Raw genomic sequence first — 27930 nt, forward strand, 5'->3', positions numbered from 1 at the left:
GGGGGGGGGGGGGGGGGGGGCATGAAAATGGGAGGATCATGGGCATAGATTCCAGTTACATGCGCAATTATAGAATAAGGGGCTCTGCGTGTAAATTTACACATGGGCATTCATACCACATTTTCATTGGTGCAAATGGATGCACCTAAATTTATGTGCAACCCTGTGCTTAAGCACTATTCTATAAACCACACCTAACTAAGCGTGGCATATAGAATAAAGGTTTAGGTTTAAGGGGGGGGTGGCACCGATTTTTTAGGCACCTTTTATCGAATTCACACCTGAGTCTTTACCCCTTGAAGAAACAAAAACACTGAAGCTTCAGCACCGACTTCATGGAAAATTATAAAATGAAGCAGCTAATCTCATCCTCTCACTCAGCAGCAAACATACAAGACCTCCTACACCACCCCCTTAGTAAGAGAGAAGTAATCTAAAGTTTACATCAATTAGAATACAAAAGCAACCTCTCACTACAGCATTAAGGCACTCTTAGGGTTCCTCCCCCCCCCCCCCCCCCCCCCCCCACCACAGTGCAAACTCTGGAGGTTCATTTTGTAAAATGTAAGTGAGAATTAAAGCCCTTTCTATCTCCCACCGCAGCTCTGGAAATCCCTCAACTTCAGCTCTCCTTTAATTCTTCTTAGGGCCTCCACCCATCTCTTTGTGATGCCAACTCCTCTACACTCTCCCCCATTTCCTTCCGTCCCCTCTTCTTTTTTATCCTATTGATGTCTGCAACTCTGTGCTCACCCTGTATCCGTATCTTCCCTTCCATAACCTCTTCTCTCCTCCTCTGCCTAGTCCACAATTTGAACCATACATATATGCAGACGATGTCACGATCTACATCCTGTTCAAACAAGACCTAAAGGAAATCACCAATGAAATCAACCAAAGCTTCCAAATCATGCACTCCTGGGCGGATGCATTTCAACTAAAATTCACAATGTCTCATTCTCACCTCACAATACAACACAAATGAATTCACCTCCATAACAACTCCTAACTTCTCCCTCCCCATCTCAAACAGTCTGAAAATTCTGGGAGTTACCATTGATCGAAATCTCACACTGTAAAATCAGGCAAAGAATATAACTAAGAAAATGTTCCACTCCATGTGGAACTTAAAAGAGTGAAACCTTTCTTCCCAAGAGCCATTTTTGGAACCTGGTACAATCATTGGTATTAAGTCACCTGGACTATTGCAATGCACTCTACGCTGGATGTAAAGGACAGGCCATCAAGAAACTTCAAACAGCCCCAATACCGCAGCCAGACTTATATTTGGCAAAACAAAATATGAAAGTGCAAAACCCCTAGAAAGAAACTACACTGGCTCCCACTTAAAGAACGCATCACGTTCAAGATCTGCACGACTGTTCATAAAATCATTTACGGAGATGCCCCGACCTACATGCTGGACCTCGTGGACCTACCACCCAGAAATGCTAAAAGATCGTCCCGCACCTTTCTAAACCTACACTTCCTCAGCTGTAAAGGACTGAAATACAAATTAACCCATGCGACCAGCTTCTCCTACATGAGTACACAATTATGGAATGCACTCCCCACTCACTTGAAAACGATCAAAGAATTAATTAATTTACGCAAATCTCTGAAAACCTCTCTCTTTAACAAGGCCTACCAATAAAACCCTTAACTATCTAGAACACAACACCTCTCCACCTTTACTCAGAATGTATCTTGTTATAACTGCCTGACCAGATCCTCTTATGTTCTTTGACTTCTTTGTAACACCAATTGTATTCTCTACCCTGGTATGGCAATGCCATAACAGGGCTTTGCAAGCCACATTGAGCCTGCAAAAAGATGGGAAAATGTGGGATACAAGTGCAATAAATAAATAAATAAATAAAGTGTCTTCCTCAAAGTGGCACAGAAGGGCAAGAGAAAGCTGAGAGTGCTTTCAGCTCCTACACCACCCTCGGCAGGTAGGGAGAACTGCAGCCCACAGGTACCATGTACCTTGCCCTAGTGTTCTGTTGGTTCTTGTCCTGCCATTCACTCCTGCTCACTCATACCCACCACTGTCACAGACTATAAAATAAAAACACCTTATCTGCACAAAGTAGGAATCACACACATTGCTTGTTCCCTTCCCTTCCTCTCTAGTGTGGGACTGGATTACAGTTGGCTGCCTTCTGATCTCCTGAACCACCTTATCATGACATATCATAAACTTTACTGCATCTCAGATCACTTAATATAAAATAAACCTCAGCCTCCCTGCTGCAGGGTCGCATGCAATGAATACAGAGAAACCTTTTACACTGAAACCACATTTAAAAATAACTTTTAGTGAAGACCTTCGTAACAGAAAAGGAAGCCCTAGAACACAGAACCAGGCTGCTCTGTGCTATCACCACATCAGAAGTCCCTTGTAATTGCTGTGGATACTCCTAACTTGACAAGGATGAATCTTTTTTGGCAAAATCCTTTCTGAAAATGGGAAAGAATTACCTGCTCTCTGCTACTTTTATAATGGCAATCTTAAAATATTAATTTGCTCTACAAACTAAAGTATAATAAATAAACTCATGCTTTTTAACTTCACCAGGATGCAGATGGTATGGCCAAGTCAACAAAAATGCACAGAATCAAGTCCTGGCTTGTTAAACCATTTGCTGTACTCTCCAGGGTCTCTGTAATGAAAGATGTCTAAGCAGCAGGCAGCCTTAGCTGAAATTGTATCCAGCTCCATTATATTCTTCTGATGATAGGATGTATTACTACTCCTATTAATCATTTAGTGGAGGAGTATCCTAATGATTAGTCTGAAAATCAGGGGAACTGGGTTTGATTCCCATTGCAGCTCCTTGTGATTCTGGGCAAGTCACTTAACCCTCCACTGACCCAGAAACAAAATAAGTATCAGTAGTAAATAAAACAACAACAATAATAACTGACTGGATCATGGCAGACAACCTTGACCTACTACTCATCAGCGAAACCTGGATCCATGATTACAAGGACCCCCATAATCCTAGATCTCTGCCCCCCAGACTACAAAATCACACACTGGACAAGGAAAGAAAAAAAGAGGAGGTGGATTAGCACTAATCTACAGATCCCAATTCACCGAAACAACAACGGCTGAGTTTATAACACCTAAACTCGAAATTGCCTCAGTTAGAATCCACCATTCTACCCTGATAGACCACCTAAACGTAGTCCTGTTTATAGACCACCAGGAAATTGAGAAGATTGCCAGTCAAACTTTATGGATTTTATATCGAATACATGTGTACACAACTCCAATCTACTCATAATAGGGGACATAAACCTACATCTAGAAGACCCCAACACATCCAATGCATGTGATTGCAAAGACTTCCTACAATTATGGGACCTTAATCTGCCTAAGATGCAAGCTACAGATGTCAAAGGACACACAATTGACCTCATCACATACAAACTATCCTTAGACTCAAATCTTACACTAACAGATACAAAATGGACGGCTATACCATGGTCAGACCACCACAAATTAAACGTAGCTTTACAATGGCGGAAAAAAGACATGCACCCCAAGCAAGAATGTACAACATATACCACCAGACAGACTGATCCTGTTACATTCTGGCAACAGATCTATAAAGAAGAATGACTAGCACAGACAGACTCCAAACACTATCTCCAAAATTGGGATGACAGATGCAGGAACATACTAGATGAAATTGCACCACTACAAACAAGAACCACACGAAGACACAGCTCAATACCTTGGTTCAACTACTACTACTACTAAGCATTTCTATAGCGCTGCCAGGGTTACGCAGCGCTGTAAACACTAAAAACACAAGTCAGAAGATTCGAACGCGCATGGCAAAAAAGGAAAAATGAACATACACCCAAAGCTTGGAAACAAATGCAAAGAAAATACAAATATACAATAAGACAAACCAAAAAAGCACACTACAAAACCAAAATAGGACCAGACTACAAAGACGCACATAAACTCTACTAACTCGTGAACAAACTAATAGATACCACACCGGTTACCACAGCCAGCACAGACACCCCATCAGCAGACCAACTTGCCAAATACTTCAATGAGAAAATCATAAAACTTCGATCCACACTACCACTCAATACCACTGATCACGAAAAATGTATGGACTGCCAAGACCCTACTCCCGGTGAATACCCAGCAGATCGAACCTGGATCAACTTCGATCTGCTAACCGAAAAAATCATCACTCAAGCACTCAACAAATTCTCCAAAACCCACTTCAAACTGGGTATTTGCCCCAGTAGCCTGATAAGGTCCGCCCCCAAACGCTTCATAACTGATCTTACATCACACCTGAATTACATGCTACAACACGGACTTTTCCCCAAGGACAAAGGAAATATATTACTTACACCCATACCCAAAGACTTAAAGAAAATATTAACTGACACAACCAACTATCGACCAGTAGCATCCATCCCCCTGATAGTAAAACTAATGGAAAGTATGGTAACCAAACAACTCACCAACTACCTAAACAAATTCACAATACTACATGAATCACAGTCAGGATTTCGGGCCAACCATAGCACTGAAGCAGTGCTAACCACTCTCATAACCAAATTTAAACAACTAATTGTAACGGGAAACAATGTGCTACTCCTACAATTCGACATGCCCAACGCGTTCGACATGGTCAGCCACCAAATACTATTGAATATCCTGGACTACTTCGGGATTGGAGGAAACATACTTAGATGGTTTAAAGGCTTCCTAACAACAAGAACTTATCAAGTGATTTCCAACTCAAAAACATCAACACCATGGAAACCCGAATGTGGAGTACCACAAGGATCACCACTCTCACCAACCCTTTTTAACTTAATGATGACACCTTTAGCCAAATCGCTATCTAACCAAGGACTTAACCCATACATCTATGCAGACGATGTCACGATTTACAGTGGAGGAAATAAGTATTTGATCCCTTGCTGATTTTGTAAGTTTGCCCACTGACAAAGACATGAGCAGCCCATAATTGAAGGGTAGGTTATTGGTAACAGTGAGAGATAGCACATCACAAATTAAATCCGGAAAATCACATTGTGGAAAGTATATGAATTTATTTGCATTCTGCAGAGGGAAATAAGTATTTAATCCCTCTGGCAAACAAGACCTAATACTTGGTGGCAAAACCCTTGTTGGCAAGCACAGCGGTCAGACGTCTTCTGTAGTTGATGATGAGGTTTGCACACATGTCAGGAGGAATTTTGGTCCACTCCTCTTTGCAGATCATCTCTAAATCATTAAGAGTTCTGGGCTGTCGCTTGGCAACTCGCAGCTTCAAGCTCCCTCCATAAGTTTTCAATGGGATTAAGGTCTGGTGACTGGCTAGGCCACTCCATGACCCTAATGTGCTTCTTCCTGAGCCACTCCTTTGTTGCCTTGGCTGTATGTTTTGGGTCATTGTCGTGCTGGAAGACCCAGCCACGACCCATTTTTAAGGCCCTGGCGGAGGGAAGGAGGTTGTCACTCAGAATTGTACGGTACATGGCCCCATCCATTCTCCCATTGATGCGGTGAAGTAGTCCTGTGCCCTTAGCAGAGAAACACCCCCAAAACATAACATTTCCACTCCATGCTTGACAGTGGGGACGGTGTTCTTTGGGTCATAGGCAGCATTTCTCTTCCTCCAAACACGGCGAGTTGAGTTCATGCCAAAGAGCTCAATTTTTGTCTCATCTGACCACAGCACCTTCTCCCAATCACTCTCGGCATCATCCAGGTGTTCACTGGCAAACTTCAGACGGGCCGTCACATGTGCCTTCCGGAGCAGGGGGACCTTGCGGGCACTGCAGGATTGCAATCCGTTATGTCGTAATGTGTTACCAATGGTTTTCGTGGTGACAGTGGTCCCAGCTGCCTTGAGATCATTGACAAGTTCCCCCCTTGTAGTTGTAGGCTGATTTCTAACCTTCCTCATGATCAAGGATACCCCACGAGGTGAGATTTTGCGTGGAGCCCCAGATCTTTGTCGATTGACAGTCATTTTGTACTTCTTCCATTTTCTTACTATGGCACCAACAGTTGTCTCCTTCTCGCCCAGCGTCTTACTGATGGTTTTGTAGCCCATTCCAGCCTTGTGCAGGTGTATGATCTTGTCCCTGACATCCTTAGACAGCTCCTTGCTCTTGGCCATTTTGTAGAGGTTAGAGTCTGACTGATTCACTGAGTCTGTGGACAGGTGTCTTTCATACAGGTGACCATTGCCGACAGCTGTCTGTCATGCAGGTAACGAGTTGATTTGGAGCATCTACCTGGTCTGTAGGGCCAGATCTCTTACTGGTTGGTGGGGGATCAAATACTTATTTCCCTCTGCAGAATGCAAATAAATTCATATACTTTCCACAATGTGATTTTCCGGATTTAATTTGTGATGTGCTATCTCTCACTGTTACCAATAACCTACCCTTCAATTATGGGCTGCTCATGTCTTTGTCAGTGGGCAAACTTACAAAATCAGCAAGGGATCAAATACTTATTTCTTCCACTGTATATCCCGTTCAAACAAGACATAACCGAAATCACAACCAAAATCACACAAAGCCTTCAAACAATGAACTCATGGGCGGACGCATTCCAACTAAAGCTAAACGCAGAAATAACACAATGTCTCATCCTGTCCTCACAATACAACACAAACAAACCCAACACCATAAACACCCTTCCGGTCTCAGACAGTCTGAAAATTCTGGGAGTCACAATTGACCGAAATCTCACACTCGAAGACCATGTGAAGAATACAGCAAAGAAAATGTTCTACTCAATGTGGAAACTTAAAAGACTCAAATCTTTCTTCCCAAGGGAAGTATTCCGCAGCCTAGTACAATCTGGATTTTCAGAAGGCGTTTGACAAAGTGCCGCACGAAAGACTCCTGAAGAAATTGCAGAGTCATGGAATCGGAGGTAGGGTATTATTATGGATTAAGAACTGGTTGAAAGATAGGAAGCAGAGAGTAGGATTGCGTGGCCAGTATTCTCAGTGGAGGAGGGTAGTTAGTGGGGTCCCGCAGGGGTCTGTGCTGGGTCCGTTGCTTTTTAATGTATTTATAAATGACCTAGAGATGGGAATAACTAGTGAGGTAATTAAATTCGCCGATGACACAAAATTATTCAGGGTCGTCAAGTCGCAGGAGGAATGTGAACGATTACAGGAGGACCTTGCGAGACTGGGAGAATGGGCGTGCAAGTGGCAGATGAAGTTCAATGTTGACAAGTGCAAAGTGATGCATGTGGGTAAGAGGAACCCGAATTATAGCTACATCTTGCAAGGTTCCGCGTTAGGAGTTACGGATCAAGAAAGGGATCTGGGTGTCGTCGTCGATGATACACTGAAACCTTCTGCTCAGTGTGCTGCTGCGGCTAGGAAAGCGAATAGAATGTTGGGTGTTATTAGGAAGGGTATGGAGTCCAGGTGTGCGGATGTTATAATGCCGTTGTATCGCTCCATGGTGCGACCGCACCTGGAGTATTGTGTTCAGTACTGGTCTCCGTATCTCAAAAAAGATATAGTAGAATTGGAAAAGGTACAGCGAAGGGCGACGAAAATGATAGTGGGGATGGGACGACTTTCCTATGAAGAGAGGCTGAGAAGGCTAGGGCTTTTCAGCTTGGAGAAGAGACGGCTGAGGGGAGATATGATAGAAGTGTATAAATAATGAGTGGAATGGATCGGGTGGATGTGAAGCGACTGTTCACGCTATCCAAAAATACTAGGACTAGAGGGCATGAGTTGAAGCTACAGTGTGGTAAATTTAAAACGAATCGGAGAAAATTTTTCTTCACCCAACATGTAATTAGACTCTGGAATTCATTGCCGGAGAACGTGGTACGGGCGGTTAGCTTGACGGAGTTTAAAAAGGGGTTAGATAGATTCCTAAAGGACAAGTCCATAGACCGCTATTAAATGGACTTGGAAAAATTCCGCATTTTTAGGTATAACTTGTCTGGAATGTTTTTACGTTTAGGGAGCGTGCCAGGTGCCCTTGACCTGGATTGGCCACTGTCGGTGACAGGATGCTGGGCTAGATGGACCTTTGGTCTTTCCCAGTATGGCACTACTTATGTAATCAATAGTACTAAGTCATCTAGACTATTGCAATGCCATATATGCCGGATGCAAAGAACAAATCATTAAGAAGCTTCAAACCGGACACAGCGAGATGGCGTCTGAATAGGACGTGTGTGAAGCAGCTCCTCACTCAACTCCCTCTCACTGTTTTTCTTTCCCCTTAAAATAATACATTTCCATGCCCAAGAGAAGGGGCAAACAGAGGGCTTACCCTGCTCCCTCTGCGAGACAGGAATTGGGACCGATGGACCATTTCACTGTTCCCAGTGTAGAACTGACTGGGCAACAACCCTTGCTGCAGGAGGGATCGATGAGAGGAGAACCGACCTACCTGCCTGAGGGAGAGATCACGTTGAGCCCAGAGGAACAGAGTCCTCCTTCGATGCCAGCAATGCTGGCAGATCAGAGTCCTGGATTGACTAGACCCGATGAGGAGATGTCTGATCTGGGAGCAGGGGCAGACTCTGCTAGCAGAACGCCGAGTGCAGCAGTGCTGGTGGTTACTGCTGAGAATACCGAAAGAGCAGGAGTTGAATCACAGGAGAGCAAGACTGGCTCTGAGAAAGAAGCTCAGGAAGAGGTAACATTGAAATTATTTCCTAAAAAACCAGAGAAAATAACCCTAGAAAAAAATTTGGGATGCTTTGGAATGTTTAGAAGATTCTTTAAGCCAGAAACTATCTCCAATAGTTAAAGTCACTCAATCAAATCAAGCTAAAATAGCAGACTTGGAAAAACAGTTGGAACAATCTAAAACTTTTGAACAAACAATTATACTTGAAACAAATCAAATTAGAGAGAGTCAAATAACTTTAACAAAAGAAAATGTATACTTACATAGGAAAATAGAAACTTTAGAAAATTTACAAAGGATGAAAACATTGAGATTTATAAATTTTCCTAAAGTTCCAGCAGTGGCTCCTTTAATAACATTTAAAAGATATCTTTCTGAAGTATTAAAAATTACTGAACAATTGTTTCCACTTGTAGCAAGGATTTATTATTTGGCTCCCTATGTAAAGAAACCAAGTGAGCGCATAATACCATCTATGGAAACCCCATTTGAGGAGCTAAATTTGAATTTATCACAAACAATTGAAGATGAACTATGTGGAGTACAACCTGCTACATTAATTATAGACTTTGTTCTACAGCCGGATCGGGACTGGATCTTGAAAACTTTCTTTAAACATAGACATGAAGTCTTTCTGAATTGCAAAGTCGAAGTATTGCCTGATATTGCTAGACAAACTCAGAAAAGACGTCAGTCTTTTTTGAAACTTCGTGATCATGTATTGTCACAGGGGGGGAATTTTCTGGCTTAATTTTCCTTGTAAATGTGTTGTTAAATTTCAATCAATTAAATATGTTTTCTTTGAGAGTGATCAGTTAGCAAAATTCCTGGACTCCAGACAAGAACCAGCTGTAAACTCTCTTGTGCTTCCTCCATTAGTATCTACTCCGTGATAGGATAAGTGGGAACATGTTCTACTCATTTTTCCTATGTTAACCAATTTTTGAATTGTGCCTTGCCTATAATTGTGGATTTTAGCAGTAATTATCATTTAATAGATTTTCTTTATAAAATATTTTCTTGTATGGTATGGTAATACTCCTTTTCTGTACAAGTGTTTCTTGTAAAATTCATTAAAATTACAAATAAATAAATTAAAAAAAAAAAAAAAAAGCTTCAAACCGCTCAAAAAACAGCAGCCAGACTCATATTTGGGAAAGCGAAATACGAAAGCGCCAAACCCCTAAGGGAAAAACTACACTGGCTCCCATTAAAAGAACGAATTGCTTTCAAAGTGTGCACCCTGGTCCACAAAATCATCTACGGAGAAGCCCCGAACTATATGTCAGACCTTATAGACTTGCCTACTAGGAACGCAAAAAGATCTTCACGCACATTCCTCAATCTCCATTATCCTAACTGTAAAGGACTAAAATATAAATCCACATACGCGACCAGTTTCTCATACATCTGCACACAGCTTTGGAACGCACTACCGAAGGCCATAAAAACAACGCAAGACCTAACCATCTTCCGAAGACTACTGAAAACAGATCTATTCAAGAAGGCATACCATAAACATCCATCCTAAACATTAACTAACTAGTAAAAAAGGCCCGTTTCTGAGAGCAATGAAACGGGCGCTAGCAAGGTATTTGTTTTGTGCAATGAATGTTTAGAAAGAGATTTTTTTGGATAATTTTTTTGTGTTGGTAATGAAGAATTGACATTTGTGTATTATGTGCAATATGATTTTTTAAGTGGTGGGGGGGGGGGGGGTTGGTTGTGTTGTTGTTGGCTTGTATTAGTGTGGTGTTGTAGTATGGTTGTTGTTGTAAATGTTTGTTTTTTGGGGGGGAGGGGGTTGGGGGATGGCGGGGGTGTTCAACTGTGAGGGTGTGGTGGGGGAGAGAGTAAGTGTCCATCTGTCCATGTTGTGGATCAGTATGTGTGTGGGGCTTTTTTTAAGGAGGGGTTTTGGGCCCCCTCCCCCAGGGTGGCCCGTTTCCCTCCCTTCCTCCCTCCCAGATGCAAGTGTGTGTGTGAGGGTCACCTATACCGCACAGTCACTGGACCCGTCTGATAATAGGTTACTTTGTTAGTGGCACTTCTCACCCATTTGAACCCTCACACTACTGGGTCATGGGCAATTAACACCCAAGAATGGGTTAATGGCACCCTCCCTCCAACTGGATCTTTACTGCTATGATAGCATAAACGTTTATTTATCTGTTGTCAAGAGTGAGTGTGTCTTCCTGTTCTCCTTTCCCAATACTCCCCACTTCCTCCGCTCTCTCCCTCTTGCAGAGCTTTTTGTGCCCTTTCTGTTATCTGGATCTCCAGGTTCCCCTGGATTTATCTTTGGCCAATTCCCTTCCTGGATTTTGCTCTCCCCTTTGATGTGTTTCCCAGATTTCCCCCTCCCTGAATCGATTTTGTATTTCCTGGATTGCTCTCTCACTCCTTTCCTTCCCTCTCTCTCTCTGTTGGATTTCTCCCTCCCTGTATGTGTCTCTTGACGGATTTTTTTTCCCCACCTCCTCTTCCTGTTTCTTTCCGGAATTTTATTGTGTTTGTACCTCCCTTCTTGAATCAGTATTTTCTTTCTGGGTTTTTTTTTTTTTTTTTTTTGGATATGTTCCCCAGACCTGTGGCTCCGGGTTTTCTTTCTCTCCCTAGCTAATTTCCCGTCCGGCTGTGATTCATCTGTCCATGGTCTGCATCGTTCTAGCCTACTGATCTGGGTCTAGTAGCGACGAATGCCGCCTCTTACTGATCGATGGAACTGTTAATTGCATTCCCGAACCGGCGCGTTGAAATTCTGAACTCCAAGCAATCATGTTTCGAGATGCGGGCCCGGAAGGGAGGAGTGCGTGGGAAAGCAGGCACAATATGGAGAGGGAGGGGAAAAAGGGCTTCCATTAGTGAGGAGAGAGCACGCGCGCCTCCACACAGTCACTGGTGGTCTCCCAAAGTGTATAAGGATGGGGCGGTGTTCCAAAACTTTCTCTGAGATGGGGTTAATTGTGGGTAACTGAAATCTTGCTTGGCTGTGGGGTCTTCAGGAAAGATTTGTGGACCATTGCTGAAAAGGAGGGGGGGGAGGGAGGTTGTGGGGAAAGGAAGCGCTTTCTGCTCCATATGATCGGGTGCTAAGCCAAACTTTTTGGGAAGAATTGCTCAAAAGTAGGGGAGGAGGGAGGGAGGTTGTGGAGAAAGGAAGGCTTGTTCGTTGGGTGGGGGGGGGGTGGTTTTGTGATGCGGCGAGGGGAAGGGGTCTGTGTTGCCCCACTCCCTGCCACTTGCTCCGAAGTGGCGGGGAGCGGCGCACTGACAGCTGATTCCCAGGCAGGGGGAGGAGTAGGGAAACACTGACGTCAGTGCGTGCCTGCCTACCAAACCACCTCCGAGGGAGGCATGGCCGCAGGCACATTAGAACGTTGGAGGTGAGAATTATTATATAGGATAACACTAGACACGATCCATACAAAACCGAAACCTTACCACATGACTGATTAACCTCTTTGCTATTAATGATCAAGCACTACCACCTTAAACCCTATGGAGAATAGGGTCACTCTATAGTCGATGACCTAAAGTTTAATACAATCCAATCTATCACTTAGGAATCTTCATGTAATACCATAATGCATTCTGATTTACCATGTATGTATGCACATGGTATATATATATACCATGATCTGTTCCATATATGTTATGTTCATGTATGTTACCATGTATGAACACCTTAACGCAATACCAATTGTAATTCTGTTACCCGGAAATGGCAACCGCCATTACGGCAAGTGTAAGCCACACTGAGCCTGCAAATCGGTGGGAAAATGTGGGATACAAATGCAACAAATAAATATAATATGTGAACAGCTTTGAATGTAACCACAGAAAGATGGTATATCAAGTCCCATCTCCTTTAAATAGTGTTATAAAATACACATAGTACTGTACAGATAAACAGAAGAGATGGTCCCTATTCTACAGAGGTTAAGATCTAGTTAACAGACAGACAGTAAAGAGAGACTACCAAGTCTATACGCAGGTTTACCTAAAGCAGCAGTGAATGTTATTTAGAAAAACTAATCCATAATAAAGATTTCTACTACATACTGGTAGCTACTTGTCTTGCCTGAGCCTAAAATTAGATTTGCATACAATGGAAGCAATACATGCAAATCAATTTCATGCATATATTCATTGTTGAAATCATGAAAATCCAACAGAGTTGTGGCCCTCAAGGACCATGGCTGCCCAGCCCTGGTCTAATATAATGTTAATTTATACCCATCTCTTCAAGCAAGCTTACCCAAACGACCCGACCTAACCCATACATATTTCTCTTATTCCGACAATGTCTATATATTAACCATGTCACCCTAACTACTCCATACTATCCTAGTCTTTCCTTCCCCATCCTTCCTTCACCATACCCATTCCTATTTCTCTATCTATCTTCATTACTCATTTTCCATGTTAACTCACACATTCTCAAAGCCTTCTATTGCTATGTTACATTATAGTTCGTAATATTCTCCTTACTGAATCTAACAATTGTAATTCTGTTTAATATGTAAGCCGCATTGTACCTGCTTCTGTGGGAAAGTGCGGGATATAAATGTAATAAATAAATAAATTTAGTGATTCTGGTGTAGATAAGGAATTGGTTATTGGACAGAAAACAGAGGGTTAAATGGTCTTTACTCTCAATAGAGGAGGGTGAACAGTGGAGTCCTGCAAGGATCAGTATTGGGACGGTGCTATTTAATATATTTATAAATGATATAGAAATCAGAATGACGAGTGAGCTGACTAAATTTTCAGACAACACAAAACTATTCAAGGTTGTTAACACATGTGCGGACTGTGAAAAATTGCATAAAGACCTTAGGAAGTTAGAAGACTGGGGATTCAAATAGCAGATGAAATTTAATGTGGACAAATGCAAGGTGATGCACATTGGAAAGAATAATCCAAATCATAGTTACCTGATGCTAGGGTTCACCTTGGGGGTCAGCACTCAAGAAAAAGACCTAGGTGTCGTTGTAGATAATACACTGTAATCTTCTGTTCACTGTGCGGCAGCAGCCAAAAATGCAAACAGGATGCTAGGAATTATTAGGAAAGGGACGGTGAACAAGACAAAATACTATAGTGCCCCTGTATCACTCCATGGTGCGACCACACCTTGAGTACTGTGTTCAGTTATGGTCACCGAATCTCTAAAAAGATATAGCAGCATTAGAAAAGGTTCAAAGAAGAGCAACCAAAATGATAAAGGGGATGGAACTCCTTTTGTATGAGGAAAGGCTAAAGAGGTTAGGGCTCTTCAGCTTGGAAAAGAGATGGACGAGGGGAGATATGATTGAGGTCTACAAAATCATTTATTGACAAAGTGATATGTTCTAAGACGGAGAGAGAGAGAGAAAATGATGTCCAAGAAAACAGGGCATGAGATGATGGGAAGATGAAATTTGCTGGTCATAAGTTTGTTAAACTAGTACTGAAGAGCAGAAGGCAAAAGAAATAAAGGAAAGCAAACAGTAATCTTGGGCAATAACATTTAAAAACAATTAGACCTGGAAAGATGAGGGGAGGAAAGATGAACAAAGTCAAAACAATCCAGATGCACAATCATCACTTGGATTTTCCAAAATACATGTAAACTAACCACCAATGCAACAGTGAAGTTAGGCAAGGTGGAAGAAGTACCCTGCACCTCAAAATACCCAACAGAGAAACCAAAGAATATTTCTTCTCGGTGCAATCCAGATAACTAATACTTAACTCCACCATAACCTTATACTCTGGCACAGCCAAGAATCTATCCCAAAGTAATCAACCAATACAACATAACATTACAGGGTGGCCAACAATTCTTAACCTTAGAGATGCCAATCACTAAGGATTGGCTCAATGTGGCTTACAATGTTCCGTTATGGCATTCGCCATTCCAGAGTAAAAGATATAGTTGGTGTTTCATAGAGAATAGGATGACACAATAGAATTAAGGAAATAGGCATAGCAAGAACCAGTCAGAATGTAAGGTAAGTGGTGATGTGTTACAATTATTGATCGTTGTGGCATGTCTTGTTGAAGAGATAGGTCTTCAGGGATTTACGAAAGTTAATTACTTCGTAAATTGTTTTTAAGGTACGTGGCAATGCATTCCACAACTGCGTGCTCATGTAGGAAAAGCTGGACGCATGTGTTAGTCTGTATTTTAGTCCTTTGCAGCTGAGGATGTGTAGATTAAAGAATGTGTGGGCTCATCTTTTAGCATTCCTGGGTGGCAAGTCAATAAGGTCTAACATGTAGGCCGGGGCATCTCCATGAATGATTTTATGAACTAGAGTGCAGATCTTGAACCAGTGTTGCTTTTCTCTTAGTGGTTTAGCACTTTCGTATTTTGTTTTTCCAAATATGAGTCTGGCTGCAGTGTTCTGGGCTGTTTGAAGTTTCTTGATGATTTGTTCTTTACAGCCGACATAGAGTGCATTGCAGTAATCTAGGTGGCTCAGTACCACTGACTGTACCAGATTGCGAAAAATGGCCCTTAGGAAGAAAGGTTTTACTCTTTTAAGTTTCCACATTGAATGGAAAGGATTAATCTACTAGTCATTAAGCTCACTACAACCCATTCGTACTAGTCAATTTACTGTAGTTTATTGTAACACCAAGCTTTCGGAATGAACAAACAATGCTCAGCCTGAATGCAACTTAGTACAGCTGTGTGGTTAACCAACAGTTATCCGACATACAAGCCAAGACATGGCCAGCCTATCAATACACCCTAACGTAACCTAACTCTGTCTGTCCTGATTTAGATTGTAAGCTCTTTTGAGCAGGGACTGTCTTTTTCTTCATGTTCAATTGTGAAGCGCTGCGTACGACTGGTAGCGCTATAGAAATGATTTGTAGGTAGTAGTAGCAACTCTAGAGTTGCCAAGGGGCTTCACAATTATTCCAGTGTTTACCCCACTGCATACTAACAGTCGTAGTTTTCATTTCCCAATTGCATTACTTAAGGAAAGCAAAACTACATGTCCCTGCATGCAGTGGGATAAACCTTGTCGGGCGAATCCCAAAGCCAAAGAGCAACCTCACCTAGTAGTACTAAATGGCAAACAGTTCCTTAGACATTTTAGAGAAATGAATTGCATACCTCTGCTAACGTATTAAAATCCTCCTCCCCTCCATCGTAACAGCTCTCCAAATTCAGCAGTGGGCAGGCAGTATTCCTCTGTGCTGCTTCCCATGATCCCTCCCATCGGTCGGTCGGGATAGAGTCTAGACTCCTTTTGCGCAAGCTCAGAAGCCACTGTACAGCCGCGGGTTTGCCAGTGGCCCACCAAGCGGAAGTGACGTTTCAAAACGCACCCCGGAAGGAATTACGAAAACCAAGTGGGCGGTGCTTAATGGTTTATGCTCTGCAACTGTAACAAGTTAAAGATCAAGGCGTGTCGATCTTCAGGCTGGGAGCACCGAGCAAATATGGAAAACGACGATAGGTCTGTCTGTGAAAGCTAAAACCCGTTTCGCAGTCTCAATTACCGCTTGCTGTGTTCACGTGTCCAAATTAGAGTGGAGTGATATCCTCTCTCAATTTATGCCTAGATCTGGGTCCTTTACCCTAGGGCATAGTTGTCCCCTGTTGTCGTTCAGCCCTGACAGTTAGCTACTCTTTAAAGTGTTTCCGTCCTCTAAGCATTAGACTGCGTCCTACCAGGGATTTGGGGAAGTTGAATTCAAGTTTGTTTTTTTAGAACTGTCAGTTTTATCTCTGCTGTGCAAATTGGGATTTCTGCCTTAGGATGTGGGGCTCAAGCTGGGGAGAGAGTATAGAGTTTAGAGATCAGCGGCAGGGGCTAACCCTAAGATTTTTGGAGGGGGAGTAGACTTTAGTGTGGAAGGTGGTATAGATACATTGTTAACCTTACGCTACAGCCAGCTGGCACAATATAGTACTACAGTTAAAGCTTAGTCTGCAGTGGAAGATGGTCTGGGCTTACCTGCTACAGTAATCAAAGTGCTACAGTTAATGCAGAATGTTGCTGTATGGATGATTACAGTCTGGAAACTATATGAACATATGATGTCAGGTCTGAAGCTACTGCATTAACTTCTAGTTGAAATCTGGATTCAATACAAGAGTGCAGTGATGGTGTTTAAATTGTTAGACGATGCCTTCCCAAAAGTATCAATAGAAATCAAACAAAAGAAAACATGGAAAAGAAAATAAGATGATACCTTTTTTATTGGACATAACTTAATACATTTCTTGATAGGTGAGGGGAGGGTGATCAACAGAGACATACAGCTTTATGGTTTATAATGGGCTAGGAACCCATTAGAATGATTGAATATTTTAACACCCAACAGAAAGGACTTAACAAGGATCTGGGGTTCCTAGCCCATTATAAACCATAAAGCAGTATGTCTCTGTTGATCACCCTCCCCTCACCTATCCACACCCACCCTGTTAGAATATCAATGATATGCTTTGATGTCCCCATGCATACTTCCTACCCACCCCCCTCCTCCCACCCTGTCAGACTGTCATAGTAATGCTTGAATGTTTTCACTTATATACACTGTCAGCTAGCACATTTGCTTATTTCCGATCTGAGGAAGAAGGGCAACCTTCGAAAGCTAATCAAGAAATGTATTAAGTTCTGTCCAATAAAAAAGGTATCATCTTATTTTCTTTTCCATGTTTTATTTTGTTTGATTTCTATTGATAACCTTAAGAGTGGACTAACACGGCTACCACACTCCTCTTCCCAAAAGTATGAAACCGAGGTTGCTTATGGGGTTTGCACATATTATGGCATCAGGATCAAAGCTTCTTACTTGATTCTGCTGTTGAGTACGTTTATCTGGATTGGAATATGTTAGATAGCCAGTGCTGTTCAAAGTACTAGGTTAAAGTATTTATGCAAAAGTAAAAATAAATGTATATTTTAATACTTGAGTAAAAATATACTGAAAACCCCATTTAAAAATTTACTTAAGTAAAAAAAGTTATTGCCCGATGTGGTACTTTCACTTTTTACTCAAAAGTATCATAACTACAATGGAATAAAAAGGTTAACAATAGTTGCATTCAAAAGCTTTATTGCTCTACAGTTCAATCCGCTTTGCTTTTAGTAAACTAAATTTTTGAAAATGACTGTCACTCATGTAAATGTGCTTCTGGGTCATTAATTCAGCACAGCTAAAAAGTTGCACTAGCAGAAAATGGATTGTTCAGTCTCATTAAAAAAAATTCCTTCGGATCAGGCCAGGTTGCAGTATTACTGGTGTCTTCTGACTGGGTTTCCAGGTTTTGATCAAGGGTATCTCTGAAACACTTGACTTTTGTATAGCAAAGAATACTTTAACATCCGCATTAGAAGTAGAGCTGTCTAATTCATCACTTGCATCTTTATCATCATGCTGTTCAATTACAAAGAAGACTTTCACAAAGTTGGAATTATTGTCTGTTGTTCTAACAGTTTTTCATTTGATGGCAAATTCTGTTTGAATTTATTCAAGAACTGATGCATGCAAGAACATCAAATGTGTGGGAACTCTTCAGTCTTAAAGCCAGACAAGCAGACTTCCTCTCTAAAATCTCCAATAGATAGGCACCCCAGCGTAAAATTTTCTGTGAGCTGGCCACAGTAAATGAGAGCAGATAAAGACCTACATGGTCCATCCAGTCCGCCCAACAAGTCATTCATGCTTAAGATCGGCAGCCAGTAGCTCAGTTACGTAGGTTGACCTGCACTGCGTACAAGAAAAGATAGACAAACAGATCACTTTATCCAACTGCATACAGCCCATATTCTCTTCAAATATTGGGTTTCTAGATTATCCAGGCTCCTTATTTACAATTGTGTGCACATGTTTAGGTATTCTTGGTCAAACTGCATTTTTCAGTGAATTCCTAAATGAGCAGAAGTCACAACCTCTGTATGGCACAAAGGTAAACAACATTTTTTGCACATTTTAATATATAATTAATTACTAGTTGATTGTTTTAACAAATGGAAAATTTGTAAAATGTGAATATGGCAGGTGTGAAAGTTTCAGATACCAAATAAATGTGTAAGATAAAACTGAAACCAAACTCCGTTTACAAAACCAGAAATACTGTGGGTCAATTAAAAAAAAACTTACTATGGGGCTCATTTTCAAAGCACTTAGACTTACTAAGTTTATTTATTTATTTATTTATTTAACCTATGGAACTTTGTAAGTCTAAGTGCTTATAAAATATGCCTCCACCTATGTTTTTATTTTTTAATTATTTTCTTTTAGTACATATGGTTAAAAATAGAGAAAAAGGACCTCAGACACCCAAATTGACACTACAGTCTGTGCTCTTTTAGAGCTGTCAAATTTGCCATTCCTTGGTCAAAAAAAAACTCCATACTGTTTTAAACTGAAGCATATAAATTTAACAAAGTACTAACATAGTAAACATAGTAGATGACGGCAGAAAAAGACCTGCACGGTCCATCCAGTCTGCCCAAGAAGATAAATTCATATGTGCTACTTTTTTATTTGTACTGTCCTCTTCAGTGCACAGACTGTATAAGTCTGGCCAGCCCTATCCCCGCCTCCCAACCACCAGCTCTGGCACAGACCCTATAAGTCTGCCCAGCACTATTCCCGCCTCCCAACTACCAGTCCCGCCTCCCACCACCAGCTCTGGCACAGACCGTATAAGTCTGCCCAGCACTATCCCTGCCTCCCATCACCGGCTCTGGCACAGACCGTATAAGTCTGCCCAGCACTATCCCCACCGCCCAACCACCAGCCCCAGCACAGACCGTATAAGTCTGCCCAGCACTAGCCCCGCCTCCCAACCACCAGCTCTGCCACCCATTCTAGGCTAAGCTCCTGAGGATCCCTTCCTTCTGCACAGGATTCCTTTATGTTTATCCCACGCATGTTGGAATTCTGTTACCATTTTCATCACCACCTCCTGCGGGAGGGCATTCCAAGCATCCACCACCCTCTCCGTGAAAAAATACTTCCTGACATTCTTCTTGAGTCTGCCCCCCTTCAATCTGATTTCATGCCCTCTCATTCTACCGCCTTCACATCTCCGGAAAAGGTTTGTTTGCGGATTAATACCTTTCAAATACTACTACTAGTTAACATTTCTAAAGCGCTACTAGAGTTACGCAGCGCTGTACAATTTAACATAGAGGGACGGTCCCTGCTCAAAGAGCTTACAATCTAAGAGATAAATGAATGGTCAGTCCGATAGGGGCAGTCTGGATTTACTGAATGGTAAGAGTTAGGTGCCGAATGCAGCATTGAAGAGGTGGGTTTTAAGCAAAGACTTGAAGATGGGCAGGGAGGGGGCTTGGCGTAAGGGCTCAGGAAGGTTGTTCCAAGCATAGGGTGAGGCGAGGCAGAATGAGCGGAGCGTGGAGTTGGCGGTGGTGGAGAAGGGTACAGAGAGGAGGGATTTGTCCTGTGAACGGAGGTTACGGGCGGGAACGTAAGGGGAGATGAGGGTAGAAAGGTAGTGAAGGGCAGCAGACTGAGTGCATTTGTAGGTAAGAAGGAGAAGCTTGAATTGAATGCGGTATCTGATTGGAAGCCAGTGAAGTGACTTGAGGAGAGGGGTGATATGAGTATATCGGTTCTGGCGGAATATGAGACGTGCAGCAGAGTTCTGAACAGATTGAAGGGGGGATAGATGGCTAAGTGGGAGGCCGGTGAGGAGTAAGTTGCAGTAGTCAAGGCGAGAGGTAATGAGAGCATGGACGAGAGTTTGGGTGGTGTGTTCAGAGAGGAAAGAGCGAATTTTGCTGATGTTAAAGAGGAAGAAGCGGCACGTCTTGGCTATCTGCTGGATATGCGCAGAGAAGGAGAGGGAGGAGTCAAAGATGACTCCGAGGTTGCGGGCAGATGAGACGGGGAGGATGAGGGTGTTATCAACTGAGATAGAAAGTGGAGGAAGAGGAGGCATGGGTTTTGGTGGAAAGACGAGGAGCTCTGTCTTGGCCATGTTCAGTTTCAGGTGGCGGTTGGACATCCAGGCAGCAATGTCGGATAAGCAGGCTGATACCTTAGCCTGGGTCTCTGCGGTGATGTCTGGTGTAGAGAGATATAGCTGGGTGTCATCAGCATAGAGATGATACTGGAAACCATGAGATGAGATCAGGGAGCCCAGGGAAGAGGTGTAGATTGAGAAGAGAAGGGGTCCAAGGACAGATCCCTGGGGAACACCAACAGATAGGGGGATAGGGGTGGAGGAAGATCCATGAGAAATCTGAAAGTGCGGTGGGAGAGATAGGAGGAGAACCAGGAGAGGACAGAGCCCTGGAACCCAAATGAGGACAGTGTGGCAAGAAGTAAGTCATGATTGACAGTATCAAAAGCGGCGGATAGATCAAGGAGGATGAGGATGGAGTAGTGGCCTCTGGATTTGGCAAGGAACAGGTCATTACAGACTTTAGAGAGTGCTGTTTCTGTCGAGTGAGCACTTATCTTCTTGATTGCCGCATACAGACCATGAATTAAAAAAGTAAAATATAGTAGTGAATTTGTCTTAACCAAAGGAGGCATATCCATTTTACTTTCACAGCTTCCTCAGGGGTTAGTTCAGTAAAACCACTGCACCACGCAACATCGGGTGCCTGCCATGATCCATTTAGTGGTACAATCAAAGCGGGTTACATCTTGCATTCAGGCACTTTCATTGTGCCTAGTGAGCTCACAATCTAAATGTTGTGCCTGGGGCAATGGTGTAGTGCAAAATGCAGATTTTGACAGATTAAACAATTTATTCTCAATTTTTATTATGCAGCCACAGCCTGCCTCTGATCCTGCTCCAAATCAGTACGGCAACACCTGATAGCCAAGGTTTCTTGAATTCACATTCAGTTTTGACCTCCACTGGGAGGTCGTTCCACACATTCACCACCCTTTCTGTGAAGCAGTATTTTATTTATATTTATTTATTGCATTTGTATCCCACATTTTCCCACTTATTTGCAGGCTCAATGTGGCTTACAGAGTTTTGTTATGACATAGTCATTCCAGGATATCAGATACAATTAATAATGTACAATGGTTGAGTAGGTAAGAGAGAAGGAAGGTGTTAGGCATGATAGTATAGAAGGTGGGCTTTAATGACTGGATGGGTTGGTGAGATAGTTTTGTAGGGCTATGGGCTCTCTTTGTAGACCTTGTTGAAGAGATGTGTCTTCAAAGATTTGCGAAAGTTAGTTATTTCATCAATAGTTTTCTCCTTAGTCTGTCCCCTTTCACCTTCATCCTAGGTTCCTGCATTCCAGAGCTTCCTTTCAGTTGCAAGAAATTTGCTTCCTGTGTATTTATAGTATGGAATTATTTGAATGTTTATCTCCTCTCTCCTGCCTTTCCCCCACTGTAGTATTTCAACAAGAGGTCAGTCCACTTAGCTGGCAACAGTCTCCAGCAGAAGTCTCTCCCCTTTTGGAAAAGAAGGGGGGGGGGGCATTTAATCTCCTAGCTGTTTGGGCCCACATGTTTAAGGGTCTTGGGTTCCCCTTCTCAGTTATGGTGAGTCTAGGATCCCTAGCAATCAGTTGCTTTTTAGTCCTTTATAGTCCTGGGATAAACAAATATCCCCTCCCCCATCTCTTTCGGAGTCTAACGGGGTCCTTTTCTCCCTTCCTGAGTTTTATCAGCCAGCAGTGACCATTGTCTATCTTCCTATGCAAATAAGATGCTAAACGCTCTTCAGTTCAGTTGCTGAGTATTCCTATCTCACACCCATGCTCAAGGAATTGTCTTACTAGAATCCAGAAGGATTAGTTTCCCCTCCACGCCCCCTCTCACATAGCCTTCTCTACCAGGCTACATCCTCCCATGCCTAGATCATCTGTACCTGTTGATGGCTTTCCTTGGTATGTAGCAGAGTGTGCTCCAAATGGTGTCTGAACAATGGTCAGCTGCCCTGGTTCTAAGGCAGGCTGATAGGAGAGGGAGTCTGTGACCCAGGCAAGATTGGAGGAAAGGGTCAGGGTGTCATGGCTGTATATATGGTTAATAAGGTCTTAAATGTTTTGTGATTCATCAGGTTTCTAACTTCTCAGCTTGTGATTTTTGTTCTTTTTTCCCTGGTTTCAGCGACCCTGAGTTCCCTAAGCAGCTGTCTGAACATTTTAAAATAAAGATAATTCACTCTTATCAAGTTAAAGGGAGGCTATTAAAAAAAATCCTCTTAAGCACTTCCTGCCAGCAATTTCAACAGTCAGAAACGTTAAGAAATGGTCATCCAGATTAACAATTCCAAGTAACATCCAAGAAAAATCTGATAGAACTGCCCAAACAGAATCTACAGGCCACTGTAGAAAACCTGGTAGCAAATCTAGTCAGTGTTGGAGTAGTCATCCACAGTACAGCATTGCTTAAGCAACAATGATCTGCATAGGAGAATTGTCCAAAGAAAACCTTTTACATTTCACGTTTTGCTTTTACTTAATATACTGCAAACTACAACAGTAGCCAAGTGGTTTACACTAGAAGTGATATGGAATGTAGAAGGTATGATGAGGATGGCACACAAGGGACCTAAGTTATAATCAATTTATATAAGGGAAACTGGAGAATTACAATTAAGATAAATTATGAGAGGGAATCTTCTAGACGGCCAACACTCCATTCTATATTACACCTCGAAGTGAGAATCAGCATTGGGTACTTCCTATAGCTATGAACAATGGAAGGTAATGTTTAAATCATTGCTTAAAGTGTCTATATCTAGCAGTCTAATGGAGAATGGTCACAAAATCCTATATCAGTGGTATTATACACCCAAGCGTCTGTCCAAAATGTTCCCTGGCCACTCAGCTTTGTGCTGGCGAGGCTGTGGACAGGAGGGGGATATGATACATATTTGGTGGGCTTGTCCTCAGGCCCAAGAATTTTGGAAGTCTGTTCTGAAGTTAGTGTTTAAAGTTTCTGGAATATCGTATCCTTTATTGATGTCACATTGTTTGTTACATGCCAAGCCGAGAGGGGTGAAATCCTTTACGCATCAGTTGGTCTCCTCCATGTTTGTGGCGAGTAAATTGGTACTAGCTGGTGCATGGAAACAAACTTCTATTCCAGGGCCGCATCATATTTTAAAGAAACTGGACTATATTAACTTAATGTCTAAATTGACAGCGTTACGTACTGGCAAAATTCCGGCATATCACCGCATAGGGCAGCCCTATATTCAATGGTCAGCTGGGCCTGACCGCTGCAACTGGCTACAATGACAGAGAGACTTTCTATACATCTGTTCAGTAAGGGTGAAATTTAGAGTGGAGGGGGGTATGGAAATCTTACTTATATAAGGGTTATCTGAATTAAGCTTTGTTACTAATTATTCTGTAATATGGTTTCCCTAACTGTACTTTGCAACTTTAAAATAAAAGTTAAAAAAAAAAATTATGAGAGGGAGAAGAACACTAAGACACTGTGCAAGCTGCACTAAGGACCAAGATGACACAAGCACCAATAGCGTAAGTATGAGTTAGTTTGAGGGGGTAGAGGAGGGAAATGCCATGCTGAAGAAGTAAGTTTTCAGCTGTACTTTAAATTTTTCTATGACCTCATCACAAAAGTCATTCTATAAAGTGTGCAAAAGGGAACTTTAATAAACATGCAACTGGTTTTTTTTTTTTGGGGGGGGGGGGGGGGGTAGAGATGTTTGGACTGATGTAATTAAAATTGAACTGTTCAACACAAGATAGATTTGGACCCAAAAGGCTGAAGCATTTGAAGAAGAAAACACCTTGTGACCTGTGAGTTATGGTATTGGATCTATTATTCTCAATGGCAGACAGTGGTACAGGATACACTGTGTGGTTGGAAACAGTGCAATTGCCCTGGGCCCCTATATCATAGGGGACCCCAAACCTGCCTGAAGCTACAGGAGACATAGGCTGAAGGCCAGCTTTTAGCCCCTTCCCAGGTTTCTGCCCTGGGCCCCTGAATGTCTAACACCAGCCCTGGTTGGAAAGAAGAATGTATTCAGTAAGTTAATGTAACATAATAACATAGTAGATGACGGCAGAAAAAGACCTGCACGGTCCATCCAGTCTGCCCCACAACATAAACTCATATGTGCTACTTTTTGTGTATACCTTACCTTGATTTGTATCTGCCATTTTCAGGGCACAGACTGTAGAAGTCTTGCCCCGCCTTCCCCCACCGGCTCTGTCACCTAATCTCAGCTAAGCTTCTGAGGATCCATTCCTTCTGAACAGGATTCCTTTATGTTTATCCCACGCATGTTTGAATTCCGTTACCATTTTCATTTCTACCACCTCCTTCGGGAGGGCATTCCAAGTATCCACCACTCTCTCCGTGAAAAAATACTTCCTGACATTTTTCTTGAATCTGCCCCCCTTCAATCTCGTTTCATGTCCTCTCATTCTACCACCTTCCCATCTCCGGAAAAGGTTTGTTTGTGGATTAATACCTTTCAAATATTTGAACATCTGTATCATATCACCCCTGTTTCTCCTTTCCTCCAGGGTATACATGCTGCTTTTTAATATATTTATAAATGATTTAGAGATGGGAGTAACTAGCGAGGTAATTAAATTTGCTGATGACACAAAGTTATTCAAAGTCGTTAACTCACGACAGGATTGTGAAAAATTACAAGAGGACCTTACGAGACTGGGAGACTGGGCGGCTAAATGGCAGATGACGTTTAATGTGAGCAAGTGCAAGGTGATGCATGTGGGAAAAAAGAACCCGAATTATAGCTACGTCATGCAAGGTTCCACATTAGGAGTTACGGACCAAGAAAGGGATCTGGGTGTCGTCGTCGATAATACACTGAAACCTTCTGCTCAGTGTGCTGCTGCGGCTAGGAAAGCGAATAGAATGTTGGGTGTTATTAGGAAAGGTATGGAAAACAGGTGTGAGGATGTTATAATGCCGTTGTATCGCTCCATGGTGCGACCGCACCTTGAGTATTGTGTTCAATTCTGGTCGCCGCATCTCAAGAAAGATATAGTAGAATTGGAAAAGGTGCAGCGAAGGGCGACTAAAATGATAGCGGGGATGGGACGACTTCCCTATGAAGAAAGACTAAGGAGGCTAGGGCTATTCAGCTTGGAGAAGAGACGGCTGAGGGGAGACATGATGGAGGTATATAAAATAATGAGTGGAGTGGAACAGGTGGATGTGAAGCGTCTGTTCACGCTTTCCAAAAATACTAGGACTAGGGGGCATGCGATTAAACTACAGTGTAGTAAATTTAAAACAAATCGGAGAAAATTTTTCTTCACCCAACGTGTAATTAAACTCTGGAATTCATTGCCATAAAATGTGGTGAAGGCGATTAGCTTAGCAGAGTTTAAAAAGGGGTTGGACGGTTTCCTAAAGGACAAGTCCATAAACCGCTACTAAACGGACTTGGAAAAAAAAACAAAATCCCAGGAATAACATGTATATAATGTTTGTACATTTGGGAAGCTTGCCAGGTGCCCTTGGCCTGGATTGGCCGCTGTCGTGGACAAGATGCTGGGCTCGATGGACCCTTGGTCTTTTCCCAGTATGGCATTACTTATGTACTTATGTTCAGGTCCGCAAGTCTCTCTTCATACGTCTTGTAATGCAAATCCCATACCATTCTTGTAGCTTTTCTTTGCACCGCTTCAATTCTTTTTACATCCTTAGCAAGATACGGCCTCCAAAACTGAACACAATACTCCAGGTGGGGCCTCACCAATGATTTATACAGGGGCATTAAAACCTCTTTTCTTCTACTGGTCACACCTCTTCTCTATACAGCCTAACAACCTTCTAGCTACGGCCACCGCCTTGTCACACTGTTTCGTCGCCACAGTTAGTGAAGAAACAGAAGCTGCAAAGAAGGTGGATATTTCAGTAAGACAACATAAAAAACAGACATTCTTCAAAATTAACCTTGACGAAATATGAAGATTTTGGAATGGCCTTTACAGCCCCAGACTTAAATATCATTGGAAATCTGTGGGAAGCTCTCCAACAGTGCAGTGTGCGCAAGGAGACTTAAGAATATAAGTTCTGCAAGGAAGAGTGAAAAAATTCCGAAAGCAAGAACAGAACAGCTTTGAGCTGACTGCAAGAAATGTTTGGATGTCCAAATTTTGCACATGCCATATTCATTGTTTTCTTATTTTGAATGTGTAAACAAAACTTGTAAATAGTAATTATGTGTAAAAAATTGCAGAAAGATGTTTGTATTTTGAGCTTCCATACCATGTAGAGGTCATGTCAACTTCTGTTCATTTAGAGATTTATTGAAACATACACTTTGATTACGGGTGTCTGAACTTTTGCATGCAATTGTATCGTTTACTATGAATGTTCAACAATAAGTCACTAGAGGGAGGCGATCATATTATGATAATCGTAGTAAGTTCATTTGATTTGTCACCTTTCATATTGCATCCCAGTAACCTTTTAGGGGAAAGGAAAATGGGACTTTCTGTGGTTTTTGCAACTGCATTCAAAGCGGTTTACGTAGCATATATAGGTATTTATTTGTACCTGGGGCAATGGCGGGTTAAGTAACTTGCCCAGAGTCACAAGGAGCTGCAGTGAGACTTGAAAACAGTTCCCTAAGATCAAAGTCTGCTGCACTAACCACTAGGCTGCTCCACCACTCCAATGTGAATTACTTGTGAAATGAACATACAGCCCTTTTTGGAGCAGATGGCCTTGCAACACAGTTTTTCCTTGCACATGGCCTATAGCTTCCATATGACCATTATCTCAGACAAATGGGCAAAAAAAAAAATGGTATCTATAACTATGATCTTAAGCTTAGTGATATCCAGAAGCTTTTATCCTTGGATTACAGTAAAAGAATAAGAACTTTACAATCAGAAGAACAAAATTTGAAGATCCCGGATGGGCTGCTGTGATTGCAGGCTTTTCAGTCAGCTGGATACTGGGAAACACTAAGAGGCATATTTTCAAAGCACTTAGCCTTCCAAAGTTCCATAGAAACCTATGGAACTTTGGAAGGCTAAGTGCTTTGAAAATAAGCCTCTTAAGTCAGAGTGCTAGAGTGGGAACATGGAACTTCCTCATGATGCAAGATTTCTCTGTACTTGTTATTGGCCAATCTGTCTTGCAATGTAATTGTACTTCTCTTTTGCAGTTTCACAATGGGTTCTGTTTTCTATTGCATACTTCTTTAAACAAAATGATCAATGAAGAAAGATGCAAGTGGCATCTGGAAGCTGGGGGCAATGCATTTTTTAAAAGTGACATGCACAGGATTTATGGTGCAGAAGCTGTATTTAAGCA

At 42.2% G+C, this 27930-nt stretch overlaps 2 protein-coding genes across 7 annotated transcripts in view; one reads left to right on the plus strand and one right to left on the minus strand.

Annotated features, from left to right (window-relative positions):
- SLC35E2B (solute carrier family 35 member E2B) overlaps positions 1-15913 on the minus strand; it is an 89279-nt gene extending 73366 nt beyond the window's left edge. For 3 of the 4 annotated variants that reach the window (XR_003944096.1, XM_030222346.1, XM_030222342.1), the window contains exon 1: positions 15800-15913. The gene's annotated coding sequence lies outside the window, so the exon portion shown is untranslated. Of the gene's footprint in view, positions 1-8319; positions 8406-15799 lie in introns of those variants that run through there. The other variant, XM_030222344.1, reaches the window with a different exon arrangement.
- A 153-nt stretch (positions 15914-16066) lies between these two features.
- LOC115456597 overlaps positions 16067-27930 on the plus strand; it is a 49805-nt gene continuing 37941 nt past the window's right edge. For 2 of the 3 annotated variants that reach the window (XM_030185793.1, XM_030185795.1), the window contains exon 1: positions 18306-18390. In XM_030185793.1, coding sequence (XP_030041653.1) covers positions 18326-18390 — 65 coding nt within the window. In that variant the 5' untranslated portion in view covers positions 18306-18325. Of the gene's footprint in view, positions 16146-18305; positions 18391-27930 lie in introns of those variants that run through there. The other variant, XM_030185794.1, reaches the window with a different exon arrangement.

This window comes from Microcaecilia unicolor, chromosome 13 (genome assembly GCF_901765095.1).
Source record: "Microcaecilia unicolor chromosome 13, aMicUni1.1, whole genome shotgun sequence".
Lineage (NCBI taxonomy): Eukaryota > Metazoa > Chordata > Amphibia > Gymnophiona > Siphonopidae > Microcaecilia > Microcaecilia unicolor.